This window comes from Lissotriton vulgaris, chromosome 6 (assembly GCF_964263255.1).
Source record: "Lissotriton vulgaris chromosome 6, aLisVul1.2, whole genome shotgun sequence".
Lineage (NCBI taxonomy): Eukaryota > Metazoa > Chordata > Amphibia > Caudata > Salamandridae > Lissotriton > Lissotriton vulgaris.
This window is the reverse complement of record NC_141694.1, coordinates 1,258,974,300-1,258,990,611: the sequence shown is the minus strand read 5'-3', so window position 1 is coordinate 1,258,990,611 and position 16,312 is coordinate 1,258,974,300. Positions and strand designations below refer to the sequence as shown.

At 42.8% G+C, this 16,312-nt stretch overlaps 1 protein-coding gene across 1 annotated transcript in view; it reads right to left on the bottom strand.

Moving 5' to 3' along the window:
• Positions 1-5,875: 5,875 nt before the first annotated feature.
• LOC147708725 (uncharacterized) overlaps positions 5,876-16,312 on the bottom strand; it is a 249,884-nt gene continuing 239,447 nt past the window's right edge. The window contains exons 19-21 of the mRNA XM_086925771.1: positions 10,230-10,319; positions 7,266-7,355; positions 5,876-5,968 (exon numbers count right to left, since the gene is read on the bottom strand). Of these exons, the coding sequence (XP_086781897.1) occupies positions 5,876-5,968; positions 7,266-7,355; positions 10,230-10,319 (273 nt within the window). The remainder of the gene's footprint in view (positions 5,969-7,265; positions 7,356-10,229; positions 10,320-16,312) is intronic.

Here is a 16,312-nt window from a genome sequence, read left to right as displayed (position 1 = left end):
ACCCCACCTGCCGGTTTCAGTCCTCACTGCCACATATACTCATCAGAGTTACTTATGAGATTGAGGATGTCTCCCAGTAAGAATTGCCTTCACGTCATTCGTTCACTTATGGACATCTTGACTTGTCCTCAATGTTCTTATTCTTTATCTCCACCACCTAAACCCCGCCGGATTACTGCCTCCTCCTTAGTCTACAAAATGATGTCTCTTAATTGCAGATCCTTATCCAAACATGCCAAGCAAATCTCTATCTTGCTCCAAGAGGTAATTCCTGACGCGCTATTTCTTACGGAAACCTGGCTCAACACTGAGTCAGAACCTGATCTAATCCAATGTCTCCTACCGGTTTATCATATCCAGAGGAAAGATCCGGAACAGAGGAGGGGAGGAGGCATTGCCATTATTCAAAAAGAAGGTTTTGAATTCAGCATTATCCCCAATATCTTTCCTGACTGCGAGAACTACTCCTTCTCCATCTAACTTTCTTCAACTCATACCTTCTCAGGTATCCTTATATACCGCCCCCGGTCCCCTTGGACAACTGTTTAGAATCCTGCCAGAAGCTGGTGCTAACCTGGCAAGCTTCCCTTCTATCTTTACTATACTGGGGGATCTCAGTTTGCATTTCGATGACCCCTCAGACCCAGTAGCGACTGAACTAATCCAAAATCTGTTGGCTCTCTGGATAAAGCAAAATGTTACGATCCTCACCCATGAAAAAGGGCATCTTCTAGATCCCATTTTCTCCAACTGCAATGAACTTTAAGTCGCAGACCCAGTCCCAGTACAATGGTCCGACCACTTCCTGGTCCCCTTCTCTTGGGATATATCAACCCCCCCCCCCCTTAATACTGGCACGAACAGTAGCGGGAAACGTTCCTGTTCCAACATCCCATTGGACTCCTGGAATTCAGCTCTGATAAATTACATACCTACTCTAGATCCCTGCCCCACGGTTGCAAATGACCAATTTAACCAATGGATCAACTACTGCCTTGACCTAGTTATACCTAAGAAACCTATCCATAAAAAAAACAGGAACAACCCCTCTCCGTGGTACTCCTCTACACTGCATGAGTATAAACAAAACTGCAAAAAAAATCAAGAGGAAATGGAGAAGAAATTACGATACTCCAAGCAAACAGATCTACATGCACTCCATTAAAATTTACCAATCCAAAGTGAAGGAGGCACAAGCACTATACTATGAGGAAAGAATCAACTCCACCTCAAACGCCCCACGTGAAATTTTTAAGTTCGCAAGCATCTTCTAAAACGAACAGTCAGGGATATTCCACCAGACAGCTCAAATGCACACTGTGGCAAGCTTGCAGAGTTCTTCTCTAATACGATCAAGGATATCTACAGTTCCTTCTCCCCCCCGGACCATCCATCTATCATCAGCTTACGGAGCACTCAATATCCGGTGAGCACTCTCTCAGGGAAATTCCCCTATAGACATGGACACCCTAGTAAATACATGTGCCTCAGTAAAATCTGGCTCGCACAATGACCCAGCACCTCACAATTTTTTAGTAAAGCTGGGGATACAATCGACCGAGTGTTGCTGAAGCTGATAAACTCCTCCATTTCAACCAGATTAGTACCCCCACCCTGGAAACATGCCATGGTTAGAGCACTATTGAATAAACCCGTCTTGACCCTTATACACTTGGAAATGATTGCCCTATCTCTCTTCCCGGTATCAGTAAAATGCTAGAAATGCACGTTAACTCTGTTATCTCTGCTTTTCTTGAATCTAATAACATACTCCACCGTCTCAAACTGGATTTCGCCCCCAACACAGGACTGAAACTGCATCACTCCCAGTGGTTGAAAAGGCCAAAATTATCCTAGCAAAGGAGAATCGACGGCCATCATCCTCTTGGACCTCAGTGCCGCCTTCAACACTGTTAACTATGACATCCTGATCCACAAATTGAAGAATGTTGGTCTATCAGGTAGTGCCATCACCTGGCTATAGTCCTTCCTCAAGGACAGGAGATTTCAAGTATTTGAAGGGGATAACTCGTCAGATCAAAACCCACTTGGCTGAGGCGTCCCTCAGGGCTCATCCCTGAACCTGATGTTGTTCAAGGTCTACATGAGCCCACTGGCACAGATTGTCTTCCCCTTCGGGATAGACGTTGACACCAAGTTAGTGGTGGCCCTAAACTACCCAGGAACCACATTTTCTAGTCTAAGCCCCGGCCTGGAGAGAGTCGCCAAATAGATGACACTCTCCTTCCTTTAACTAAATGGAGATAAAACAGAGCTTATGATGCTGGGCAACTCACCCATCTCTGGCATCGGCCTAGCTTGACCAAGCTCTCTTGGCCCTCCACCCACACCCAAAAATCAGATCAAAAGTCTAGGCATGTGGCTGGATCAGTCACTCACGTTTGATCATCAGGCAACTAAACTGGCAACCTCTTGCTTTGGCATACTGCAGATGCTCGGTAAAGTCCTTCCGCTCCTCACTTTTTCAGCAAGAAGTCTCATGATCCAGACTTTGATCCTCTCTCGCCTCAACTATGGAAATGCTCTGTATTTAGGAGCTCCTAGGGTTACCACAAATAAACTGCAAGCCATCTAGAATTGTGCAGCATGGATGCTTTTTGTGACTCCCAACAGCCAAACCTCAAGGCCTGCTCTGAAAACCCTGCACTGGCTCCCGGTTGCGGACAGAATAAGATTCAAGTCTTTATGTATCGCCCACAAATCTTTCTGGAAGAAAGGCCCCCCATCCTCCAAGCCATTGTCTCCCTTACCACCCTAATAGACTCCTTTGTTCATCCAGTCCCTACCTAGCTGCGGTCCCAAAAATCAACAGGAAGAGAAGTAGTAGTCGTTCCTTCTGCTTTACGTCCGCCAAGCTCTGGAACACGCTTTCTCCCCACCTACGATCTGAACCAAATCTCCTTCCCTTCCATAAACTTCTGAAAACTTGTTTTTTTCAAAACCCCTCCTACTAAGCTGCTGTGACCTGCCTCTCTCTCGGCTAGTGCTGGGACACCTTCGGGTAGCCATGCTCTCTACAAATATCCATAACATAACATAACATTTCTTTTACTTTTAGAAACTATTCTTTACAAACCAGCAGTTGCAAAGCAAGTAGCTGAATAATTACCTTATAAAAACGAGATGTATTAGCTTTGTTTATTAATCACGAGGCAGCAAATACGGCTAATACAACTAAGTGGTGCCAGATGCTGGGTGTGCTGAGTTAGTGCGATCTATGTTTTTAAAAAAAATAAAAAAGTATTTATCATTTTCAAATAAAGTACAGTTCGTTGCTGTTGATACCATTTACAGTATAAATATAAAGCATGCATTTACATGAGGCATAGGGGTAGCACATTTCTACATGGGGACATAAACAGGCATCTATGAAAAATCATTGTTAGGGTTGCAACTCCAATCTTGACATATACATCTCATAACTATATCAGGTATTGTACATCATCAGTGCATGCCTGGGTCTCTTAAACAATCTGTTTAATGGGATAAAACTTCCGGCCTTAATACTGCTGTGGCCTTGCTATCGCAGCATGCATGCCCTCCCAATGACCTTATCTATTATCCTCGCCTCCCCCATACCATTCCTATTCTTCTGATTGATACACATTCTTATTGTTCTGGGTTTCTGCTCTCCTGTGTAGGTAAGTCTTAAATGGTACCCATATGTCACATGGTCTGCTACGAATCAGCATCAAGGCGTTAAAAATGTCTGCATTGGTATTACAATAGCTCATATCGGCGTACCATTCCAGGATCGTAGGCACCGGGCCTCTCATCCAGTGCATAGCAACTTGTCTGTTTGCCAGCAGCAGACCTGTTGCCACTAACCTTCTATGTTGTTTTGGTACGTCGCAGTCTTGACCCAGTAAGGCTAGCATTGGAGAGTCTGGAACTGGTTGCCTCGCCATCCCCTGCAGCTCATTTGCCCTTTTTACCCAGAATGTGTGTATCTCAGGACAGGACCAAGCAAGATGGCCAAACCCAGCATTCTCAGCACCGCATCTTACACATTTCTCATCACCTCTCAGGCTGTATCTCTTTTGAGATATTTAAAGTGCACCAGGCGATGTCTGCCATTTTGCAATATGCTCTTAGTGATTGAGCACCAGCATGCCCATTGCTTGTCTGTTATTATTACGCCCAAGTCCTCCTGCCATTCCCGCCGTGCTTTTCTATTTGGTGGATCATCACTATGTCGCATAAGTTTATATAGTGTTGAAATCCCACGGAGGTTGCCTGGAGCAAATATGTCAGGCTTTTTTTTCAGGCAGTTCTGCTCTGTCTGACCCTAACAGCGCCTGCAGTGACTGACATGCTCTATGGCAATTCTATCTGGCAATCAGTGTTGCCTCAGGTATCGAGTCTTGGACCACTTCTCAAGTTATCAGGATTCCATCTTTGAAGAAGTCTCCTATGTTGTGTATTTTTACCCTTTGCAGTGTCCGTGTTATTGCCCCATCTGAACTTAAGGGAAACCATGTGAACCACTCTATTGGTAGCTTTGGCGAATACAGTAGCGGAATCCACCTTTCATATGCCGTTTCTTAAGTAGGTAACGCGTAGACTATAGGGTCAATTGTGCTGAAGTTACGCTGTGCTATGCTTAGCAGGTAGCATGGGAGCGATAACGAGTCAGCTGCTTCCCTCTCCCAGTACAAGTGTGGGAGAACTGGTGGCCCATGAATCCAATAATATGCCTGTATGATCTGCGATGCCCTATAGTATATTTCAAGGTCTGGTGCATCCAGCCCGCCCATCACATAAGGAGGGTTAATGTTCCCCATCCCAGGCACAGCAATTTCCCAGCCCAGGCCAAGTGAGTCATAAGTGTGTGCAAAGTGCAAAACACGTTTTTTGATAATAGTATCGGTATATTGACAAACAAGAATTATTTTCATGAGAACTATTCAGCCCATCAATGAAAGGGGTAACTGTTTCCAGCTCTCTATCACCTCTGTCAAAAGCTGCACTGCTTTCCCATAATTCTCTCTTATTACCATATCAGGGTATGTATGTATCTGAATCCTTAGGTTCATTGGTCCACACTAAAGGGAATTCTGTTTGTGTAGGCGTGGTGGATGTTGTGAGTGAAATATCAATAATTTCTTCCAATTTACTTTCAATCCTGGGGTTTGTTCTATCTATGTAGTACAGATTTGTAAAACTTTAAAAAAATGTTAAACTTAGTCCTAAGGGCTCCTCTTTATTTTGCTTAACCCGTTCGCTGCGGTGCAAATTTCCCCACTGTGCAGGCGTATTGTACGTGTGCAGTAATTGGACACCCCCCAGCCGTCCGACGCACACACCCAATGTGACAGCTGGGGGCCGTCCGAAGCATGGAACGAGTTAATCAGGCTCCACAAAAAAGTCTGACATGCCTGAAATAAATAAAACACCTGGTGGAGGTATTTTGTTAGCATGGTTCAGGCAAGAGTACTACAGTTGAAGTAGCCGTGCACTGCACATAGCCACACAAACAAATGATAGCCACCTTCTGTTGTACTAGCACAGTTTGTACACAATATATGTCATTTTAGAAGGAACTATGCCCAGCCTTTTGGCTGTCATTCCACTTACTGGATCTGGTAAATATCAGGAACAATAGTTTAACCGAAAGTGTTCTTCAAAAGCATGAATAATTTTCAGCAACTTCCTCTGTTATTCAAATACTTTGTCAGTAAGTGTATGTACAGTGCACAGCTAGGGTGGGCAACAAGACACAAGATGAAGTCATACACCAAATTGAATCTGCTGCACAAATCACATGTAGACAGCAACAAACTATTTTATTTTTCAATAAGGTCCTTGACATTCTTTCTTATTTTACAATATGCACTTGGCAGTCTTATTTTTATTATCTGAAAAGAATATTGGCAATAGTGTTAGTTATCTGTGTAGCATTCTTTTTCAAGAAGTTGACTAGTTTGGGGAGAAAAGGCTGTGTTGCCTGGAAAAGAAAGAGATACACATATATAAATATACATTTCAGTTCGGAGTTAAAGAAAAATGGAAAACATGTTTACATTTATAGGTAACTTGAACCCTAAACATAAGCTAATCATGACCAAACAGCAATAGTGATTCATACACTGCACTGAACAATTACATTATCTGCATTCAATACATACAGGTATTATAACTAATGTGGCTTTCAGTACACCTCCGGCACAAGTAAAAAACAGGATAAGTGTTAACATTTGTCCTGAATTCTTATGATGGTTATGAAGTGCTCAGTTGCACAATAACTCAGGACCAAAGCTTATGCTATTACAGTGTAGACCCTGCACAGCCGAGCTCCCCAGGTTTCCGAGCTCCTTGCCAAGTTTCCCAGATCCATGCATAACTAACTGCAATGGTGTGGGTGTTGACTTTCCACTCTGGGATTTGTAGTTCTTGTTTATCCACATAAAACCAGGAATACTCTTCCCAGAAGTCAAAGACTAAACCCTGTACTGGAGTAGCTAGTCAAGCCTGAAGCAAGGATTCTTGGTGGTTACAAGGAAATGGCAGGGTGATAAAGGCCTGAAAGGTTTGGGATGGGCGGAGATACCCGTTCTCACGATTCAGCAGCTTACTTTTCTAATCTCAGAAAGTGCTAAAGACTCAGTGCCATGCCACAGAAATTTGCAATAGTGAAAACTGATTCCACACATTTTTTCTCTTTGTAAAGATCATATGTTCTCTAAACTTTTTTAATGGAAATTATTGCAGTATGTTTGAGACAAAGCCATGTTGCTCCATAGTTTATTACAGTAGTATCACAGATAGTGTAAAAATAGTTTTTTTTCCCAAAAAGGCAATTATGGATTAAGATTAGTTGAACTTTCTCTGGTGCTTTTTAAATGATGTATAAACAATACATATGTAAAATAAGGTTTCACCGTCCATCTGTAATATGGACACAAACCTCAACATAACCTGCAAAGTCAGTAAATCTGTCTATCATGTGGGATTATGGGGAAGAAGTGGGCACTGGAAGGCGATAACTGATGTAAAGATAAGCTAAATACACAGGGCTTGGAAGGATGGAGGAGATGTCATTGGGGGTAACAGGATTGTCATGGAGCCATTTTAGTTTTGAGATTAGACACATCAGTTCTGTAGGGGAAGGGGCAGGCAGTATAGGATGCAGATAGATATTGGACACCCATTTTGAAGGACAACAACAAACCATGCATGTGGGGGTCAAATAAATACTCAACCATATGGCTCACACCCCTCCATTGATATTCCCTGTTGCTTACCCTTTCTCTCTCAGAAACGTAACAGATCTGGTTTAAAAGTATAGGGCTGCTCCTCTGAAACATTCCCGATGTGCCATGCCACAGTGAGTGCTGTGAAGACACAAAAAAGAGAATGAGGGAAACACTCAGTTAAAGTATTGTGCCCCTGTCAATAAGCATGTTACCCACCCCAAGCATCACTTTCTCTTTTTCTAGTCTCCCCGGTTTGCTCTGCATAAGCTGCAGAAGAATTGTAAGCTCCTGTAGACTCTCTGTTACCATTTTGTTTCCAGAACCCACTTTAGATTGTATGTAGTGAAGTAAACCCGCACAATGTCAGTTGATTTTCTAGCACATAAGCATTCCTAAGATTGCTTAATTGGGTAGGCAAAAGGAACAAATGATGGACGGAATGCTGAACAATGCAAACATTCACCCCCAGTCACAAAGATCTGTGTTAAATCGATCCTTATTTTGGTCACCACACCGCCCCAGCTTGGACCCAGCCATGTGGAAAGGCTAGTAGTTGGAAATTAAAGGGATGGAAGATACCATTGCTGGACAAGCTGTCACCAACCAATTACATGCTCACACTGAAACGTATAACACCCTAGGCACTAATGAACCACAGTAGAATGGTATTCCCCCTTACAGGCAATGAAAGCCCCACTCAGAAGCAATTGCATGTTTTCCTTCAATGTTTAGTGTTTACACCTCTTTCTATTGATTTTTCACCTTTAGAAATTATCATTCTGATGCAAGAGCGATATTATCTTACACAATCACACTAACAAGGAAAATTAAGACTCATTCAGTAACCGGGGGCTCGTTGATGCAACACCCTGTGCAACAAAATATGAGGGCAAAAAATGACAACCTTTCCCATTATTTAAAATGAATAAGGAATTCATTTTCCCTTTACAATAAATCTGAATTCTGCTTAAAACATGGAACAGAAACTGCACCAGTGAATATCTGGGTCAGCTTGTAAGATTCAGCTAAGGCTTCCTAAGCAAGATTATGCTTTTCAACCACTCTGTCTCATCTTCCTACACTATTACTGGTCTGTTGCACATATTATTGACTCCTGCGCTCCAGCTGTTTGAAATCTCCCACCCTGCGAGGTCACATGAAGAGTTCTGCATCATCCTTCATTCTGACCTAAAAGACACAGCCTTAGCTTCCACTCCTAAGATGATGACTTGCAGATTTACTTGCAGGTCACAGGAAGCAACTCATGAATGTGACAGAAGACCTCAAAGCAATAGAGATGTGGATGACTCCGAGCAGCCTGAGACTCCCTGGCTCCAAAACAGAAATCCAGGTGCTGAGACACCACATCTCCCTTACAAAATACTGGCACTTTGATTCCCAACCTTCTTTGAAGCCATTGTTTCATAAAAACCAAAGTCAGGTCATAGTCTTTATATAGCCACAAACCCCAGTCTCAACTTACAGAAGCAGTGGCCAATACCACTTTCTACTAAATATAGCGCCTCAAAAAAATCTTGCCCCTCATCCCAAAAAATACCACCTCTGGAGGTAGAAACATCAGTAAATGTGACTACGGCTATTTCCTGTACATCACTCCCCCTGCCAAACCAAAGTACTATGAAGAACGGAAACGTGACGTTCAATGTTTACCATTCACACTTTTTCCACATACAAAAGCATAGACCAATCACGTCCCAATAAAGTAGTCTCACTTTTCCTAACCTTCAACTGCCTTTAAGGTTCAACACCCTTATACCTACAGAATAAAATCATGCACCACCAGCTTACCATCTAAGATTCAAAGCAATCAACCTTTTAGTGGTTACTGGAGCCAATTGTAGAAAACACTTCAGAGTCACTGGCTTTCAACTTTTCAATATCCTCCGCCCACACACTAATAATACTACTAGTAACATGACCTTCAGGAATCAAAACTAACATTGATCAAATTATTGCTTGCACAACCACTTATCAATACAATTAAAAGCAATTAGAATATCATGCAATAACAGTCATCCCCATACAACATGTGTCTTGCGGAAGCCTAGAAACAGTTGACATGAAGTGAGTGCTTAACTAAACAAATAAACATAAACGTTTGTCAAGAATCATGGTGTCAGCATTAAGTGGTTATTTAGGGCTAGGTGGATGGAGACAACATCGGTCTGCGTTAGATAAAATAGGAATGTAGGGTCAGATTTATCAGGGCTTTGTGTTGGTGCAACGTCACAAAAAGAGATGAGCACTGGTCCAACATCTTGATAGAGTTTTCAATTTTCAGTGCAAACGTTTATTTGTGAGGAAGGTTGACTAAGAATATCGCAAAGTAGCTGTTTGTGTTACTTTGCATTACTTTATGTCAAGGGGTGTTCCATGGGTGGTACATGTGCGTTTCCATGTAATTACCCAAGGAGTTTAACACAGAGCCCCATCTACTAACAGAGGTAGACAGGGGTTTACACTGAAAAAATACGCCTCCATGAGAAAGGCACAAAGTAGGAGAAATAATTTTTTCTCCAAACTGTTTGATCAATGCATGTGTATAAAGAACATGTACAAAGTGGCAAAGTTTAAAAGTAAGTCTGAGCAAAGTATTTTGTACTGGAGGGTTATCATTTCGGTACTAAACCTTCTGGTACAAAAGTTTCTGTATGGTGCTGGGTAACCTTAAGGAGAACAAGAACTTGGGGAAATGGCAGCAGTGCGCTATCTGTGTAGATGTGACACTAGCCAGCTCTCTCCCTTCCAAGCAACACACCACAGTAACTTTGCTTGTCGCTCTGCGCTGCATGAAAAGTAGATTTTCCCCTTAGAGGTTAATGGCATTTTCAGAATGAGAAAGCAATAGTTTAGAGATTTGATCATTTGGGGGGAGGGTATAAAAGTTTGCAGAAGATTTAAAGGCAATTCACTGATAGAGAATTGTAACAGCAGGCACTGGGTGGGGAAAAAGGAAACACTCACACATGGGTCTGTCCACTGATCACTTACCCTCTGCCTTCCTGAAGTGTGATTTATAAGGCGACACACCAATGCGATGCTGCTCTCTTGTTTTCCATCTGAGGTGCGTAAGTCTGGCAACTGTGAAGATCCCAAAAAAAGTATCAGGCAAGATAACTCCCAACAGCCACAACAGAGCCCTTTATTTTTACCTGCCTGTAGTTCTCCTACTGTAATGTTATCTACTTTCGAAATAACAACCTACAGATGTACTTCGGGACCAAAGCATATTCTTCAAACTATCAGAGAGGAATGAATAATTACGTAGAAAACGGAATTCAGTTTCGTAGAGCTGTTTTCTGTGCATAGGGCTGATGCTTTAAGGCATGGCAAGAAAGCTTTAGAATGCCCATCTATCAAATAAAACCTGAAAATTGCGTTTTTGAAGTGTCTAGGGAGTGGTCGAGCAAAATACGTCTTTGCTATTTGTAAGGAAAACTCAGACACTGTTTCCTTCTGTGCAGAGAACCATAAAGAAGATGCAGGAGTTAAGATGAAAAGACACGAAAGAGGAGATTCCTGATCATTTGCAATCATGGCATAAAGATGAAGCAGCCAGAGTGGGCTAGGAGGGATGGCAATGACATCAATGTGGCAACTGTAGGTGGCTAAGGTTGGCCATGGATTTGGAATCTGATCTGGGTGCCTAAAACTGGCTTCTTTGATTACTCGATAGTTACCCTTATGGAAAACAGATGGGATGAGGGATAATGGGGTTTTAGAATGCCCAGTGGTGAAATATTGTAAAAACAATATTGATCTTGGACATTCCATTACAGCTAGCATGGAAACATTTAAAAAACAAGCTAATTCCCTATCCACTGATTACCTCTCACTTATTCTTTGACTTTCACTATCATAAGGGACAAGGCTTGTGGGGCCAGATGTACGACCATTCTCTTTAACGAATCGCAAATTGCAACGTTTTGTGACTCACAAAATGTAATGTACAACAGTGTCTGTGACACTATTTGCGATTTTCGATTGGGTCGCAAGGTACCTGCCTCATTAATATTCAAGAGGCAGGTCGCAATTTGTGAATTATTGGGAATGGTCTGCAAACACAGGGATGGTGGTCTGTTGGGGATAGCAGACCCCAATGTCTGTGTTTGACTTTTTAATAAGCAACTTTTTTTCAAAATTCAGTCCATTTGGGAGTGGCTTACCACTTACTTGAAGTAGGCTGTAAACTTCAAGTGTTTTGCAAACACAAATGTGGTTGGAAAACAATGGTACATACCATTATGACTCGCTATTAGGAAGGGACGCCCTTGGCATGCCCTTTCCTAATAGCAACTTACAAACACTATTTTGCGAGTCACTGACTCGCAAAATAGTGTTTGTACATACCACCACCTTTTTTTGCTGTCACAAACGGTCCGATTCCGCGTTTGGGGCCGCTAAAAAAGGTCATACATCTGGCCCCTGGTCTATTCCACTTCAAGTGTGGCAGGTCTGGGTTCTTGCTGTGAAGATACCAAAAAAGCATTAGGCAAGATTCAGTTCAAGGGCAATCTCCTCTATTCACACACATGAAGTCTCTCTCATTCCACAATGAAAGACATTTTGCTTTTTACTGGTGTGCAGCCTACAGGTGATCGTCTAAGTGGGAAGACAGCTTATGTTTAAGTCTGACCACTTAGTGAGATGATCGATGATTACTTCTAGCAAATTTGGCACAATGCCTAAAAAATAGTTTGGGTAATGTGTAGCCCAATTAATTTATTTAGTGTGAACAGGTTAAAAATTGAAATTACATTGTTGGTATGCCGGAAGAAGCATTTCAGGGGAAGGTAACATGAGTAATGAGTAACTATTTATCCAGACATCAAGGGAAAGACAAAGAAGGGTGTTCCAGGTCTGCGATAATCATGCAGCAAGGCAAAAAGCCTCAATTACACTGCAGCTGAAGAACGGGTGCAGATAGGAAATTTGGTCTGGGGCTACATGGCCCAGCAGCAAAAGATGACCAGCTACCCAACCCCTCAGTATCACTTCAACCAGGTAAGGTGCTCCCTTCTTAGCTCAGTGTTCCATCATGCACTGATTTTGTGCAGCCTTCTCCTACTTTACCACCACAACTTCCTCTTTAAGCTCTGATTCCTCCACCCAGATGTCTCCATACAATTGGGTTCCCACTTCATCGCAGCCTACCCATGCCCCTGCACACTGCCACATTCAACCTCAGACTTACTTATCCCACACACGGCACTAGCCTCTTCATCCATTCATATGCATGTACTTTCATCGCACCACCTATCCATGGACTCAGTTACTCTACAACCATCCAAGCACTAACTCTTCAATTTAGTCACCTTTTATGTTTAATGATCAGCAGTCAAACTTTAATCTGCAGTTATTTTTAAACATAGAGGACAGCTCCCTCTTCTGTCCCTGTTTAAAAACCACCGACTTCACTGATGTGCATACCCCTTGGTGCTCTTACATACTCAGAGTATTTAAGGCTTATGTACTCCGAGTATTTAACAGTGGCACCGATGGGAAGGTACTGCAGTGAATTTGGTATTTGGCATCGCTATTTCTTAGAGCATCCTCACATCCATTTTTGGTTGCGAGGGTGCATTTAGCCCTAAGAAAATATCAGGACATGCACACTCCGCTCCATTGCTGAATTCCGCAGAATTTTAATGTAATCCCACAGAATTACACAAAATCAAATTCCACCGTACTGTCTGCCCCATATGGTACTGCCTGACTGCAAGACTTGGCTTTGCAACTTCTCCAGCAGAAAGGCTGGCAGGCCCAGCAGAGTGTGTTATATACTTAGCTAACTTGGGAGGTATGAAGGCAATGATTAGGAAAATATGGAAATTACAAAGAAAACAAATGGATTTTTTTAGCTGATGTACATGTCTTTTTCCCTTTAGCTTTATAATTTCCTTTGGTCCATAAACAAGGATCTAGAGTAAAGAAGTAATGATTCATGTGTTAGAAGACACCTGACTATTTTGGGAGGAGAAAACCAGTGATTACTTATAGCAAATCTGGCACAGTCTAAAAAAATATTTTGAGTAAAATGCAGCCTAATTAATTTATTTACTGTGAATAGATTTAGAATAGAAAATAGACTGATGGTATGTGAGAAGCCCATTGAGCCAGAAATAAAGGTAAAGACTAGGAAAGGGTTTGTGGGTAGTGAGATTCATGCTGTGAAGAAGAAAAACCTAGCTCTTTGGAGGACGTAGGTAACATAAAAATATTGATGGCAAGTGAGAAAGAGGGGTGCTGAGGGTGTACTATGCAGCTTTTTCCTCTACTGATATGTGCATTAATTCACTTAAAATGTTCTTCCTTTGAAAATGCCTGGACAGTAAGGCATCCACGTGGTGCAATGCAGTTGTAACATTTTAATTTCAGCCCACAGCAGCATTTGCATTCTATTTCAAACCTCTTCAGTCACCCATGGCACTCTGCCTAAGTCGAAAGGTGATCATAAATGCTCCAGTACCATCAATATTGCTTTGAGGAAATCACAAGTGATGGCAGACAAAAGCCTTAACCTCTTAGCTATTAGGTCTTCCCCACCATCCCCTGGTTATAAGCCTTTTTTTGACTATTTGGGGTAGCTTGGGCTTAGGCCCCTGTAACTTTTTGTCAACATTAGGTATCCACGCCAAATTTACGTCCATTTCTTCCACCATCATTGGAATTTTAAAGATACCCAGGGTTTGTGGATTCCCCTGGAGGGGTCCCAAAAATTAGCCGAAAGACAGCAAAGCACATTTATTTTCTTTTTTGTGGAAAAGTGGGGGAAAAGTGCTGCAGAAGAAAGCATCAGTTTTTTCCCTGCACATGGTATCATCAAACAGTTTGTGGTACTCAAATCTCCATCTTCCCAGCTTTGAGGAACAGACAGAATTTTGTTGGAAAACCCATATGTTTTAACAGTTTGGGCATTTTACAGGGACATAGCCTATTTTTGCTACTTTTTGTGCACCAACCTCCTTCCAGTTAGTGGTAAAAATAGAATTTGAAGCAATAATGGATCCTGGAAAACTATACATTTCTGAAGTAGACACGTTTCTGAATTCAGCTAGGGGTCATTTGTGTAGATCCTTCAAGTTTTTTTTTTATAGAAATTAATAGTTCAAAATAAGAAAAATTGAAAATGAGATTTAAAAAAACAGCTATTTGTGCCAACGTTTTAACTTGTAACATCTTCTATGGATTTCAGATTTCTTTACAGCAATATACCGTTAAATCCACTGGACCCTCTGGTTGTGGGGATATATAGGACTTGTAGGTTCACTGTTAGAACTGGGGGTCTCTAGTTGGCAGAGGTAGGTACCACTGTCCAAATAAGGGCCCTTGCTTCTAGTCAGGGTAAGGAGGAAACACTCTTTAAATAACCTCAGCTCACCCCCTTAGTAGCTTGGCACAAGCAGTCAGGCTTATCCAAAAGCAATGTGTAAAGTATTTGTACCAACACTCACAGTAACACAGTGAAAACACCACAAACTGACTCCACCAAAGTTTAGAAAAATAAAGGTATTTAATCTAAACTACACAAGACCAAAACAACAAAAATAAAAAAAAAACAGTTCAAAACTATGGTTGCAAAAGAGTTCTTAAGGTTGCGATAAAATAATCCACAGTTGCATGAATATTCACAGTTGCGTCACGTTTAGCCAATAGTACTTTTTGAATGCAACAAAGTTCCAAAGCAGAAGCTGGTGCGGTGGAAAACAAGTGATGCGTTGCTCCTCAGATCCTGGGGAGGCGATGCGACAACCCCGCTGCAGCAGCGGGCGGGTTGAGACTAATCTGTCTGTATGGGGAGAAAGGCGGACTTGTATGAATTCCGGTGCGTAGGTTCCGTGGGAAGTTTTCTTTCGCAAAGGCACGATGCGATGATCTTTGGAGTTGCGACAATCTCCGGGGCGATGATGCACGGACCAGCGGTGATCTCTCTCTCGCAGCTCGTCGTTGCGATGGCCTCTGCGACGACACTCGCAGCGACGTGATGCGGTCCGCAAGCAAGCGTTGCGGCAATCTCACCCAGCGCCGACAGGCTCTGCGACGACACTCGCAGCAATGGTAATCTTCCCGCAAACGAAGGATGCGACGGCTCTGGCAGCGGCAACAGGCGCTGCAACAATCCCGACCTTTGTAGCGGCGGGAATTTCCTGGCACTGTCGGGGATGCGCTCTGCAAGCGAGCGATGCAACAAAAGTTGCAGAAAGTCTTTAAAAGCTTGGTTTCCAGCTTCCAAACACAGGTACAACTTCTAGAGGCACCACACATGGGCCACACACTCAAGGAAGGACAGAACTCTCTAAGTAGAGTTCAGGAAAGCTGGGGGTGAAGTCCTTTTGTTCCTGGGACTTCAGAACAGGGAGCCAGCTCTTCTCAGGCCCTTGGAGATTCCTTCAAGACAGGGGGCACAGCACAAAGCAAAGTCCTTCCCCTCTCCTTGGCAGCAAAGCAATAGCAGGTCAGTCCAGCAGAGCAACAGCAGGACAGTCTTCCTTCTTCAGTTTCAGCTTTCTCCTTGGCAGAGGTTCCTTCGTGAATCCAGGATGATCTAATTTTCTGTTGTCAGGGGTCCTGTACTTATACCCCTAAAAGTCTTTGTTCTCTTTGTGCAAGTGGGTCCTGAGCCCGGTCTGAACCAGTTCTGGGTGTTCCTCGAGCACTTTGTTTTCCTGGCTTCTCCTTTCCTTTCAGAGTGAGGGGCAGGGTCGTAAGCCGCCCAGCAGGAGGTGGAGCCAGCATTGTGGAAGGTAGGCACAGCCCTATTCAGGCCCAGGTGCTATCTCCTCCCACCACTCAAGTTGCAAATGCAGCCATTCAGCCTAGGGCTGACTCAGTCAGCCTCCTGGGGAATCCCCAGCCAGCCCGTGTCACTCTCAAACCAGACAGTCAATTCACAAACAGGCCAAGGCACACAGAAAGGTCAGACAAGAGAACAACAACTTTCTAAAAGTGCTGTTCTCAAAAACAGGATTTAAAAACAACCTTTTCTAAAAGACGTGTTATTAATTTCTGAGTTCAGGGATACTAGACTTTTACGTCCTATCTTGTTCCTATGGGAAGATATGCTGGTAGCCACT